The sequence below is a fragment of the Pristiophorus japonicus genome, chromosome 14, assembly GCF_044704955.1.
Source record: "Pristiophorus japonicus isolate sPriJap1 chromosome 14, sPriJap1.hap1, whole genome shotgun sequence".
Lineage (NCBI taxonomy): Eukaryota > Metazoa > Chordata > Chondrichthyes > Pristiophoridae > Pristiophorus > Pristiophorus japonicus.
This window is the reverse complement of record NC_091990.1, coordinates 84,137,028-84,151,557: the sequence shown is the minus strand read 5'-3', so window position 1 is coordinate 84,151,557 and position 14,530 is coordinate 84,137,028. Positions and strand designations below refer to the sequence as shown.

The window sequence follows — 14,530 nt, the reverse complement described above, 5'->3', positions numbered from 1 at the left end:
GCTGCTCATGAAAAGGGCACTTAAAACAAGGTTCTCTCTGGTCCACCCTGATCTACATGATCACATGGAGGACAAGCGGCATCAACAAAGTGTGTATCATGACCGCGCAAACTTGTCACGTGATATTGAGATCAATGATCCTGTGTTTGTGCTCAATTATGGACATGGTCCCAAATGGCTCGCTGGCATGGTCACAGCCAAAGAGGGGAGTAGGATGTTTCAGGTCAAACTGACCAATGGACAAACGCACAGAAAACACTTGGACCAAATTAAACTGCGGTTCACCAACAGTTATGCACAACCTGAAGAGAACACCACCAACTTTGACCTTCCAACACACACACAAGTGGCAACTGACATCATAGTTGACCATGAAGCAGAACTCATCATCCCCAGCAGTCCGGCAAGGCCGGCTGCCCAACAGCCCAGTGAAGAACTGACCAACCCAACCAGACCCACATTTGTACCGAGACGATTGACAAGGGAGCGCAGAGCCCCAGATCATCTCAACTTGTAAATAAGTGTGCTGTTGATATCACAGGGGAGTGATGTTATGTATTTAACCCCTTGTAACCTTGTAACCTTGTAATCCCAGCATCCCTTGGGCCACCGATAAGGTACCTGCACTCTGGAACTACAATAAAGGAGCTAAAGTCACACTTGCTCATTACACACAGTACTTGATCTGACCATTTATTATGAGTTCAACAGTCTGTTCCCCCAGTGACCCAGGATACAGTGTCTGATCCCCCAGACCCAGGATACAGTGTCTGTTCCCCCAGACCCAGGATACAGTGTCTGTTCCCCCAGACCCAGGATACAGTGTCTGTTCCCCCAGACCCAGGATACGCTGTCTGTTCCCTCCCACTCCGCCAGTCCGAGCAGTGACAAACTGATTTCCCATCTCCACTGTTTTGGTCACAGGGGATTGCAACAGGAAGCAGTCCAGGGTGGGATTCATAGTTCTCCCCTTGTAACAACGGCAGTCCTCAGAGAGTTACTTTACATAAATATGTCAAGTTATACGTTATTCACTTCATTACAAATAGCAATAAAAGTACAGTATAAATTACAGAAAGTCAGAGAAATGTCAAGAATTGATTCTGGAGGCAAGATCTGATATTTCTCTTGTACATTGATGCAGACTCAGTATTGTGAGCACATTAGTTCAGCTACAAACCTATGCACTATTCCCTCCCCCCCCCCCCACCCCCCGTGTCTGTCCCACCCGAGAAGGCTGCTTGCAGCCTGCAGTGAAGTTCCCAGTCCAGCCTTATGTCTCCTGGTGTGCTCTCAGCTAATAATCTCACAATTAGATGGTGGAAGCATCCATTCCATTGAAGTGCTGCACCCAGAGATCCAGTCCCTGTGGGAGGAGCCAGGCCACTATCTGTCTCCATATACATTAAACACTGTAACACAGTCCAGGGTCTTTCTTGTTGTGGCTGGGTCAGGGAGAGCTCTTCTAAGCTATTTGGTACAGCCAGATCGTAAAGATCATCACAAATATCTGGAAAGAAAGAGAAGAAAAATTATTTGTTTTTGCTTTGTGGCAGCACGCTCAGCTTTTTCAGAAGGTCATGGGTTCAAATCCCACTCCAGAGACTTGAGCACACATATCTAGGCTGTCACTCCAGTGCAGTGCTGAGGGAGTGCAGCACTGTCAGAGGTGCCGTTTTTCAGATAAAACGTTAAACCAAAGCCCCGTCTGCTCTCTCAACTGGACATCAAATATCCCTTGACACTACTTTGAAGAAGAGTAGGGAAATTCTCCCTGGTGTCCTAGCCAAAGTTTATCCCTCAACCAGCATCACTAAAACAGATTATCTGGTCATTATTACATTGCTGTTTGTGGGACCTTGCTTTCGGATGTTGTGAAAGGCACTCTATCAAATTGAAGTCTTTCTTTTCGATCTGCAGCATATTTTTAGAGGTCTACCACACCATAGAGGTTAGGTGTGTGCTGCTAATTCTGTTACATTGCAGCCCATGAGTAGTTGTGTGGGCTGGTCTGTGGCCTGGATGGTGTCGAGTTTCTTGAGTGTTGTTGGAGCTGCAGTCATCCAGGTAAGTGGAGAATATTCCATCACACTCCTGACTTGTGCCTTGTAGATGGTGGAAAGGCTTTGGGGAGTCAAGAGGTGAGACACTCACCACAGAATACCCAACCTCTGACCTGCTCTTAAGAACATATAAGATCATAAGAATTTGGGGCCATTAGGCCCCTTGAGCCTGCTCCACCATTTAATAAGATTATGGCTGATTTAATCTTTGGCTCAGCTCCACTCCCCTGCCTGCTCCCCATAACCCTTCACTCCCTTATCGCTCAAAAATCTGTCTATCTCCACCTTAAATATGTTCAGCCTCTACAGCTCTCTGGGGCAGAGAATTCCACAGATTTACGCCCCTCTGGGAGAAGAAATTCCTGCTCATCTCAGTTCTCAATGGGTGACCCCTTATTCTTAAAATATGCCCCCTAGTTCTAGATTCCCCCACGAGAGGAAACATCCTCTCTGCATCTACTTTGTCGAGCCCCTTCAGTATCTTATTTGTTTCAATAAGGTCACCTTTCATTCTTCGAAACTCCAAAGAGTAAAGGCCCAACTTGCTCATCTTTCTTCATAATTCAACCCCTTAACTTCCAGAATTAATCTAATGAACCTTCTCTGAACTGCCTCCAATGCAAGTATATCCTTCCTTAAATAAGGAGATCAAAACGATACACAGTACTCACGGTGTGGCCTCACCAATACCCTGTGCAGTTGTAGCAGGAATTTGCTGCTTTTATACTCCATCCCTCTTCCAATAAAGGCCGACATTCCATTTGCTTTCCTGATTGCTTGCTGTACCTGCATACTAACCTTTTGTGTTTCATGCACAAGGATCTCCAGGTCCCACTGTACTGCAGCATTTTGGAGTTTCTCTCCATTTAAATAATAATTAGCTTTTTTTTTCATGCCAAGATGGATAACCTCACATTTTCCTACATTATACTCCAACTGCCAAACATTTGCCCACTCACTTAGCCTGTCTATGTCCCTTTGCTGATTTTTGGTATCCTCTTCATAACTTGCTTTCCCACCCATCTTTGTATCTCCAGCAAACTTGGCTACATTACACTTGGTCCCCGACAAGTCATTAATATAAATTGTAAATAGTTGGGGCCCAAGCACTGATCCCTGTGGCACCCCACTAGTCACTGTTTGCCAACCAGAAAATAACCCATTTATCCCCACTCTCTGTCTTCTGTTAGTTAGCCAATCCTCTATCCATGCTAATATATTACCCCCAACCCAGTGAACTTTTATCTTGTGCAGTAACCTTTTATGTGGCATCTTGCCAAATGCCTTCTGGAAGTCCAAATACACCACATCCACTGGTTCCCCTTTATCCACCATGTTCGTTACATCCTCAAAGAATTCCAGCAAATTTGTCAAACATGATTTCCCTTTCATAAACCCATGCTGACGCTGCTTGATTGTATTATGCTTTTGCTACTGCTTCCTTAATAATGTATTTCAGCATTTTACCAATGACAGATGTTAGGCTAACTGGTCTATAGTTTCCTACTTTCTGTCTGCCTCCTTTTTTAAATAGGAGCATTACATTTGCGGTTTTCCAATCCGCTGGGACCTCTTCAGAATCCAGGGAATTTTGGTAGATTACACCAATGCATCCACCATCTCTACAGCCATTTCTTTTAAGACCCTAGGATGTACGCCATCAGCTCCAGGGCACTTGTCCGCCTTTAGTCCCATTATTTTACCAAGTACTTTTTCTTTAGTGATAGTGATTGTTTTAAGGTCCTCCCTCCCTATAGCCCTTTGGTTGTCTATTATTGGGAAGTTTTTAATGTCTTCCACTGTGAAGACCGAAACAAAATAGTTGTTCAAAGGGTCTAGTGAGAAGGAGGAACTGAAGGAAATCCTTATTAGTCAGGAAATTGTGTTAGATAAATTGATGGAATTGAAGGCCGATAAATCCCCGGGGCCTGATAGACTGCATCCCAGATTACTTAAGGAAGTGGCCCTAGAAATAGTGTTTGCATTGGTGATCATTTTCCAGCAGTCTATCGATTCTGGATCAGTTCCTATGGACTGGAGGGTAGCTAATGTAACACCACTTTTTAAGAAAGGAGGGAGAGAGAAAATGGGGAATTATAGATCGGTTAGCCTGACATCAGTAGTGGGGAAAATGTTGGAATCAATTATTAAAGGTGAAATAGCAGCGCATTTGGAAAGCAGTGACAGGATTGGTCCAAGTCAGCATGGATTTACGAAAGGGAAATCATGCTTGACAAATCTAGAATTTTTTGAGGATGTAACTAATAGAGAGGGTAAGGGAGAACCAGTGGATGTGGTGTATTTGGACTTTCAAAAGGCGTTTGACAAGGTCTCACACAAGAGATTGGTGTGCAAAATTAAAGCACATGGTATTGGGGGTAATATATTGATGTGGATAAAGAACTGTTGGCAGAGAGTCGGGATAAACGTGTCCTTTTCAGAATGGCAGGCAGTGACTAGTGGGGTGCCGCAGGGTTCAGTGCTGGGACCCCAGCTATTTACAATATGCATCAATGATTTAGATGAAGGAATTAAGTGTAATATCTCCAAGTTTGCAGATGACACTAAGCTGGGTGGCGGTGTGAGCTGTGAGGAGGATGCTAACAGGCTGCAGGGTGACTTGGACAGGTTAGGTGAGTGGGCAAATGCATGGCAAATGCAGTATGATGTGGATAAATGTGAGGTTATCCACTTTGGTGGCAAAAACATGAAAGCAGAATATTATCTGAATCACGGCAGATTAGGAAAAGGGGAGGTACAATGAGACCTGGGTGTCATGATACATCAGTCATTGAAAGTTGGCATGCAGGTACAGCAGGCGGTGAAGAAGGCAAATGGCATGCTGGCCTGCATAGCTAGGGGATTTGAGTATAGGAGCATGGGAAATCTTACTGCAATTGTACAGGGCCTTGGTGAGGCCTCACCTGGAATATTGTGTTCAGTTTTGGTCTCCTAATCTGAGGAAGGACATTCTTGCTATTGAGGGAGTGCAGCGAAGATTCACCAGACTGATTCCCGGGATGGCAGGACTGACATATGAGGAGAGATTGGATCGACTGGGCCTGTATTCACTGGAGTTTAGAAGGATGAGAGGGGATCTCATAGAAACATATAAAATTCTGACAGGACTGGACAGGTTAGATGCAGGAAGAATGTTCCCGATGTTGGGGAAGTCCAGAACCAGGGGACACAGTCTAAGGATAAGGGGTAGGCCATTTAGGACCGAGATGATGAGAAACTTCTTCACTCAGAGACTTGTTAACCTGTGGAATTCCCTACCGCAGAGAGTTGTTGATGCCATTTCATTGGATATATTCAAGAGGGAGTTAGATATGGCCCTTACGGCTAAAGGGATCAAGGGGTATGGAGAGAAAGTAGGAAAGGAGTACTGAGGTGATGATCAGCCATGATCTTATTGAATGGTGGTGCAGACTCAAAGGGCCGAATGGCCTATTCCTGCACCTATTTTCTATGTTTCTATGTTTCAAAGTCTCTGCCATTTCCCTGTTCCCCATTATTAATTCTCAAGTCTCATCCTCTAAGGGACCAACATTTACTTTAGTTACCCTCTTCCTTTTTATATACCTGCAGAAACTCTGACTATCTGATTTTATATTTCTTGCTTGTTTACTCTCATATTCTATCTTCCATCTCTTTATAATTTTTTTAGCCGTCCTTTGCTGATTTTTAAAAATGTCCCAATCCTCTGGCCTTCCAATAATCTTGGCAACTTTGTATGCCATTTTTTTCAATTTGGTACCATCCTTTACATCCTTAATTGCCCATGGATGGTTCTTCCTTCTCTTAAATCGGGACACTGGTTTGAGATCCGACTTTCTCACCCTCCAACTGAATTTGAAATTCAACCATGCTATGATCACTCTTTCCTAGAGGATCATTTACTATGAGATCATTTAATTAATCCTGTCTCATTACTTCGTACCAGATCTAAGATAGCCTGCTCCCTGGTTGGTTCTGCAATGTACTGTTCAAAGAAACCATCCCGGCTACACTCTATGAACTCTTCTTCAATGCTACCTTGGCATTTTGATTTGTCCAATCACTATAAAGATTAAAATTGCCCATGATTATTACCGTACCTTTCTTACAAGCCTCCATTATTTCTTTATTTATACTTCATCCAACAGTGTAGTTATTGTTAGGCGGCCTATAGACTACACCCCTGTGACTTTTTCCCCTTATTATTTCTATCTCCACCCAAACTGATTCTACATCTCGATCTTCTGAGCCAATATCATTTCTCACTACTGCACTGATCTCATTCTTTATTAACAAACCTACCCCAACTCCTTTCTGTCTACCCTTCCGAATTGTCAAATACTCCTGAATATTCAGTTCCCAGCCTTGGTCACCTTGCAACCTTGTCTCTGTAATGGCTATCAGATCATACCCATTGATATCTATTTGTGTCATCAACTCATCTACCTTGTTACGAATGCTGTGTGCATTCAGATAAAGAGCTTTTAATTTTTTCTTTGTACCTTTTTTCCCTGCTTTAAGCCCACTTTCTGATAAACTCTTATTTTTATGCATTCTGTCCCATCCTGTCATACTCTGCTTATCATTTCCCCCACTGCTACCCTGCTCTATTGCCTTCTCCTTGCTCTTTGACTTTTTGAATTTCTGCTCACCCGAACCCTCCCACCCACTATTTAGTTTAAAGCCCTATTTACAACCCTAGTTATTCGATTCACTTGGACACTGGTTCAAGAGGAGCCTGTCCCAATGGAACAGCTCCTTCTTGTTGCCACAGTATTTATGTGGCTGGTCCAGTTAAGTTTCTGGTCAATGGTCGCCCCAGGATGTTGATGGTAGGGGATTTGACGATGGTAATGCCTTTGAATGTTAAAGGGAGGTGATTAGACTCTCGCTTGTTGGAGATGGTCATTGCCTGATACTTGTGTGGCGCGAATGTTACTTGCCACTTATCAGCCCAAACCTGAATGTTGTCCAGGTCTTGCTGCATGTGGGCATGGACTGCTCCATTATCTGAGGAGTTGCGAATGGAACTGAACACTGTGCAATCACTACAACCATCTTCCTTTGTGCTCGGTATGACTCCAGCCAATGGAGAGTTTTCCCACTGATTCCCATTGACTTCAATTTTACTAGGGCTCCTTGATGCCACACTCTGTCAAATGCTACCTTGATGTCAAGGGCAGTCACTCTCACCTCACATTGGGAATTCAGCTCTTTTGTCCATGTTTGGACTAAGGCTGTAATGAGGTCTGGAGCCGAGTGGTCCTGGCAGAACCCAAACTGGGCATCAGTGAGCAGGTTATTGGTGAGTAAGTACCGCTTGATAGCACTGTCGATGACACCTTCCATCACTTTGCTGCTGATGAAAGCAGAGCATTAGCGATGCATTGAGACATGGGTTGAGGGGATAAAGTGCCTGAGAAGAGAGATGAAAGATGGCAGGGTGATAGAGATTGACCAAGATATATAATGGTTGTAAACAGAATGCAAGAAGCAGACAACATGAAATAATTCAGAGTTAAAATTTGAGGGCAGGTAGGATGAGTCCCAGCAGGAATCGAACAGGCCCAGAGAGGTCCGTATAAACAGTGCAGGTAGCAGAATAGAAACAGTCCACCTGATATGTAAGATTATTAAGGAAACAGAAGAGGTAAACATTATTTTAAATAAAATTGCGAGAGTCGGACAAGGGGCACAAGTTCAAACTAGTAAAAGGTAAATATAAGACTGGTATCAGGGAATTGTTCTTCACGCAGAATGATCAATGTAAGGAACAGACTTCCAGATACAGTACTGGAGGCAAAATCACAGCTGCAGCCATGGGGAATTTACGATCTTTCTGCAATTTAGGTGGGGTGAATTACCATCCTGATCTGTAACCAACTTGTGATCCTGTAACTAAACACATTACACAGGACAAGGGGAGTCACAGCTTAATACAGGGCTCAGTACATTACACAGGACAGGGGGAGTCACAGCTTAATATAGGGCTCAGTACATTACACAGGACAGGGGGAGTCACAGCTTAATACAGGACTGAGTCCATTGCACAGGACAGGGGGGTCACAGCTTAATACAGGGCCCAGTACATTCCACAGGACAGGGGGAATCACAACTTAATACAGGGCTCAGTACATTCCACAGGACAGGGGGAGTCACAACTTAATACAGGGCTCAGTATATTCCACAGGACAGAGGGAGTCACAACTTAATACAGGGCCCAGTATATTCCACAGGACAGGGGGAGTCACAACTTAATACAGGGCTCAGTACATTCCACAGGACAGGGGGAGTCACAACTTAATACAGGGCTCAGTATATTCCACAGGACAGGGGGAGTCACAACTTAATACAGGGCCCAGTATATTCCACAGGACAGGGGGAGTCACAACTTAATACAGGGCCCAGTACATTCCACAGGACAGGGGGAGTCACAACTTAATACAGGGCTCAGTATATTCCACAGGACAGGGGGAGTCACAGCTTAATACAGGACTCAGTATATTCCACAGGACAGGGGGAGTCACAGCTTAATACAGGGCTCAGTATATTCCACAGGACAGAGGGAGTCACAGCTTAATACAGGACTGAGTCCATTACACAGGGCAGGGGGGTCACAGCTTAATACAGGGCTCAGTACATTCCACAGGACAGGAGGAGTCACAGCTTAATACAGGGCTCAGTACATTCCACAGGACAGGGGGAGTCACAGCTTAATACAGGGCTCAGTATATTCCACAGGACAGGGGGAGTCACAGCTTAATACAGGGCTCAGTATATTCCACAGGACAGGGTGAGTCACAGCTTAATACAGGACTGAGTCCATTACACAGGGCAGGGGGGTCACAGCTTAATACAGGGCTCAGTATATTCCACAGGACAGGGGGAGTCACAGCTTAATACAGGGCTCAGTATATTCCACAGGACAGAGGGAGTCACAGCTTAATACAGGACTGCGTCCATTACACAGGGCAGGGGGGTCACAGCTTAATACAGGGCTCAGTACATTCCACAGGACAGGGGGAGTCACAACTTAATACAGGGCTCAGTACATTCCACAGGACAGGGGGAGTCACAGCTTAATACAGGGCTCAGTACATTGAACAGGACAAGGGGGAGTCACTGTCCCCATTCTAGGCCTGAACTAAATTGTTCATGTGTCGCTGCCAAGCAGTAGGATAGAGGGGAACACGAGAGATTGAGGTGGTCGGTTATTTCTGATGGGTTTACACATCCTCAGTAGTCATACATTTTGCAGAATATTGTTGGGATTAATCCCAGGGAATGAATTACCTCCATTATTAAGATCCAAATAGACAGCCCTCCAGTCAGGTAAAGATACGTCTCCACTTGGCCGGCAATTAGATCAAAGCAGCCCTGAGAGAGAGACAGGAAATGTTATAATGCTGTAATGACTTCAAATGAGGACACATTTCAACTCTGGCTAAATTCCATTCATTGGTGATAGCTAGACATATGGGTCAGGGGGGGTAAGTATTCTCCTCCGAGTTGCTGTGATTTGGGGTAGCAAAAAGACCAGAAGCCAATCTTTAAAAAAGACTTCTGCCTCAAATCTACCACAGAAAAACTGCACCAGTATTTTCCTCCCAAAAAACTGCCTGTCCCCTTTAAGACCCACCAGTAGTGATTCCCACCCTATATAAATGGGGGTGTGGCTAGCATCTCCGACCATTCCCTTCCAAACCCATCCGAAATAATAAACCCACTGCTCGAGGCTGCAGCAGGTATGCCGGAGGGGAGTGCAGTTTGGAGGAGTCCATTTTGTGTGTGTTTCTTAGCTTGCATGTTCCTCAAAGGACTTTGGTTTTTGAGTTAGGACATTTGCTGCCACCTTTACTCTGATTTGCTCAAAGTACTGGTTAGTGCACGAGACATGGATTTCCTTATTGAAATACCTTTATTTTCTATTGTGAATGAGGAGGGGAATGAGGACGTACAAGAGGCCATTATAGGGACTATTAACAGTCAGGTATCATAGAAGGCATCTCTTCCCTACACGTGGACAATCTACAGACCAAGGTGGGCTTACCTATCCTCCCTGCACTTCTGTGCCTCAGACTGCTGCACTTCTTCTCGGCTACTGGGGAAATATCACAACTTCTGGCTGAAGACATGTAGTTCTTTTCACCAGGAGAACAGCCTTTTCTGTATCAGGCCCGGTGGCCACTGCCTTTACCTTACTTACATCCAGATCCTTCCAGGCAACATCAGACGGCCTGTGGTACATTAGCCAGTCAGTAGCTCACTGCTGCATCAAGAAGGTCACTGATGTGCTCTTCAGGAAGACTGCACAATTTGTTGCCTTCCCAATGGAACAAGAGGAGCAAAGAGGAAGAGCCACCCAGTTCTGTCGGCTGGCTGCCTTGCTGCAAGCACAGGGACCAATTCAGTTCTCAGGTGCCACTTATGAAACCGCAGGTGCCATAGAGCAGGCTCCAGGCATTCTGAAGTCTTGTTTTAGGTGCCTGGATAAATATGGTGGAAACCTCCAGGGCAGCACAAGGGAAGTCTCCAGGATCATTGTGGCACATTGTGTGTTTCATAATGTAAAGTCCTCTCCCCTCAGTACAGATTCACACGAGGCATGTAGTGAAGTCAAGGTCACTCAGGACCTGCACCTTTATTTCACAGCTCTGGAATGCTGCACTTGCCTGAGACTTGTCCTTATATACCTGTCTCTTGCAAGTACACCCCTGGTGGTAAGGTATGCTGGTGATTACAGGTCATATCTTATTACAGTCATGTATAGCATGTTAGGATACAGTTATATATAATAATTTAAGATACATGACATCACCCTCCCCCAAGGTCTTATTGTCTTTATAGGTTCAGTCTCTCAGGTGGTCTGTGCTCTCGTGTGGAGCGTCTGAGTTGTAGTTCAGTTGTTTGCCTTGGTGTCTGTTTTTATTTGGGTGTGGTTGCTGGTATCTCGCCTGGGCTGTCTGTTTCGATTGGTGTGATTGTTGTTGACTCGCCTGGGCTGTCTGTTGGGATTGCCCTTTTCTCAGGTTGTTCCCTCTGTCTGTCCACCAGGTGTGGTGCGAGTTCCACATTGAAACTCTGGTGGAACTCGCACTGGTAGTCTGCCTCTGGTTCCGCAGTGTTGTTGGTAAATCTGCTTTTGACTTGGTCTACATGCCTCCGGCAGGTTTGGCCATTGTCCATTTGTACTACCAGTAGCCTGTTTCCTTCCTTGCCCGTTATTGTCCCTGCAAGCCATTTGGGATCCCTGCCATAGTTTAGTACAAACACTTTGTCCCCTATCTCATTCCATCTCCCCCTCGAATTTCTGTCATGGTACTCAGTCAGCTTGCGGCGCTTTGCCTCAACGATTTTGTGCATGTCTGGGAGGATTAATGAGAGCCTTGTTTTTAAAGTCCTTTTCATCAACAGTTGCGCGGGGGGAACCCCAGTCAATGAGTGCGGACAAGATCTGTATGCCAGCAGCAGTCGCGACAGGCGACCCTGCAGCGTGGGACCTTGGATTTTAAGCATGCCTTGTTTAATGATTTGCACTGCTCTCTCCGCCTGGCCGTTGGAGGTCAGCTTGACGTGATTTATGCCGTGGTCAATTATAAAGGCTTGGAATTCTGTGCTGGTGAAGCACGGATCATTGTCACTGACCAATATGTCAGGGATTCCGTGCGTTGCAAACATGGTTGCGAGGCTCTCCACAGTGGTGCAGGTTGTGCTCGAGTTTAAAATGGTGCATTCGATCCACTTTGAAAATGCATCTACAACTACGAGGAACATTTTGCCCATGAATGGGCCCGAATAGTCTACGTGCACCCACGACCACGGTTTGGTCGGCCAGGGCCAGGGGCTCAGGGTAGCCTCCCTGGGGGCATTGCTGAGTTGGGCACAAATGGTGCACCGTCGGACGCAGAGCTCCAAGTCCGCATCAATACCAGGCCATCAGACGTGGGATCTGGCCAATGCCTTCATGAGAACGATCCCCGGGTGCTCGGGGTGAAGCTCCCGGACAAATGCCTCTCTGCCTCGCACAGGCATGACTGCTCGGCTGCCCCACATCAGGCAGTCCACTTGTAGTGATAGCTCATGCATGTGCCAGTGAAAGGGTTTAATTTCCTCCGGGCAGGCATCGCGAGCCTCTGCTCAGTCACCGGTTAGGACACATCTTTTTACTAAGGATAACGTGGGGTCGCTGGCCGTCCAGGCTCTGATTTGGTGAGCCGTCATGGGCGAACCTGTGGACTCAAAGGCCTTGATTGCCATGACTATCTCACAGTCCTGTTCGTCAGACCCTTCCGTGATCGCCAGGGGTAGCCTGCTGAGCGCGTCGGCACAGTTGTTCAAATTGTTGAGCGCCCATGAGAGATCGCTCTCGTATCCAGCTCCATGTTGACAGATATCCCGTTGAGTAGGACCCTCATCATTATAGGAGGCATCTTGCTGTAGGAGCAGCGGCCATTGTTTGTGTTGACCCGCTGTACATCGATGTCCCGGGTACTGTCCCCACCATCTTCTGGTCCGCTTTCCGACCCATCAGATTCGTATACCAGCCGAGCTGCCATTTTGTTGCACATGCGGGCCAGATGCCCTGCATATTCACAGTTCCTGCAAACAGCGTGCTGAAATCGACATTCCCTTGACAAGTGCCGACCCCCACACCTCCAGCACAGACCGCTTCCATTGTTTCCAAAGAATGAGCGGCATCTGGCTGATCTCTCTTGAGCTTCTCTCAGTTTGTCGTTGATTGCTCGCATTGTGGGTTGATGAGGTGTGAACGGCCGTTCCTGTGGCCCTTGATGGTTTCTGGCGCCACTGCCTGCTGTTGAGGGCCTGCTCTCCTGCTTTTGTCTGTGTGTGGGGGTAGCAGCTTGTTTCATGCTGTGAACTCCTTGTGGGGTGGGGTGGACGGGTTGACTGCGCAGATGGCGGTTGGTGGATATGGTGTGGTTGGTGTCGCGGGGGTGTGGCTCTGGAGTGGCCGGGGCTGGGGGCTCGACATCCGGGGTGTTCGGCATTTGGGAAGGATTCTGACGGGACGGGGCGGGTGCGGGGGGAATGTTCCCGGTGTTGGGTGGGTCCGGAGCCGGGGGGTGTGGGGTGCACGGTCTTGGCATGGGGGGTGGACTGTTTGGGGATGGGATTGGGAGAGACTTCATCACTCGGGGAGTTGTTGGCCTGTGGGGTTCCCTGCTGCGGAGAGTTGTTGATGCCAGTTCATTGGATGTGTTTGGGAGGGAGTTGGATGTGGTCCTTGCGGCTGGGGGGGTCAGGGGGTGTGGAGGGGGCATGGGGGGGGGGGTGCTGCTGGGGTGGGTGATCAGCCATGATCTTATTGAATGGCGGTGCAGGCTCAAAGGGCCGAATGGCCTACTCCTGCACCTATTTTCTATGTTTCTATGTTTCTATTTTTTCCAATATTTCATTAGTTGTCGTACCTGCATTGTAAATCAACCTCGTTTCTTCTTCCCCTGCCAAGAATGTCTGTGCAACCAGTGCTGCTGCCTCTAAAGGCAGGTTCTTGGTCTCTATGAGCTTTCAGAATATGCCTGCATGGCTTATTCCTTCAATGAAAAAGTCTCTCAGCATTTCTCTCCTCAGTTCATCGGAGAACTCACATAAACTAGCCAACCTCCGAAGTTCCGCCACGAAGTCGGGTATGCTCTGGCCCACACAGCGTCTGTAGTTGTGGAACCTGTGTCTGGCCATGTGTAGGCTGCTTGCTGGCTTCAGGTGGTCTCTTACCAATGTGCTCAATTCTTCAAACGACTTGCTTGCTCGTTTCTCGGGTGCCAGCAGATCCTTCATTAAAGCGTATGTTTTCAAACCACAGCTGGTCAAGAGATGGGCTCTTCTCTTGTCTGCTTTGTCGTCTCCTAACTAGTCTTTGGTTACAAAGCTTTGCTGGAGCCTTTCTATAAAGTCCTCCCAATTGTCTCCAGCATTGTACTTTTCATCTGATCCATTGTTCGCTATTCTGTGGATTCTGTAATCCCGTAACTCGTCGCCATTGTAAAGTCCTGTCCCCTCAGTACAGATTCACACGAGGCATATAGTGAAGTCAAGGTCACTCTGGACCTGCACCTTTATTTCACAGCTCTGGAATGCTGCACTTGCCTGAGACCTGTCCTTATATACCTGTCTGGGGCAGGTATCCCAGTGTCTCCTGCTAGTGCACCCCTGGTGGTAAGGTATGCTGGTGATTACAGGTCATATCTTATTACAGTCATGTATAGCATGTTAGGATACAGTTATATATAATTATGTAAGATACATGACACATAACATTGCCCCAAAGGAAGCCTTGCTGTTTCCTGCACCCAGGAGTGATGATGGTGGTGAAGAGGCGGAGGGTACAGCTGTATCCTGACAGCATGAGGAGGAAGGAGAGGACGTGGAACAGGAGATTTGCTGGCAGTGTAGGCAGAGCATAACTGACACCTCAATGCTTCAAAAAATAAAGGTTGACTCACCAA

The 14,530-nt window shown here is 46.7% G+C and overlaps 1 protein-coding gene across 3 annotated transcripts in view; it reads right to left on the bottom strand.

Annotated features, from left to right (window-relative positions):
- Positions 1-660: 660 nt before the first annotated feature.
- LOC139279959 (tetraspanin-18-like) overlaps positions 661-14,530 on the bottom strand; it is a 358,844-nt gene continuing 344,974 nt past the window's right edge. For all 3 annotated transcript variants that reach the window (XM_070899320.1, XM_070899321.1, XM_070899322.1), the window contains 2 exons: positions 9,357-9,440; positions 661-1,510 (listed from right to left, as the gene is read on the bottom strand). In XM_070899320.1, coding sequence (XP_070755421.1) covers positions 1,466-1,510; positions 9,357-9,440 — 129 coding nt within the window. In that variant the 3' untranslated portion in view covers positions 661-1,465. The remainder of the gene's footprint in view (positions 1,511-9,356; positions 9,441-14,530) is intronic.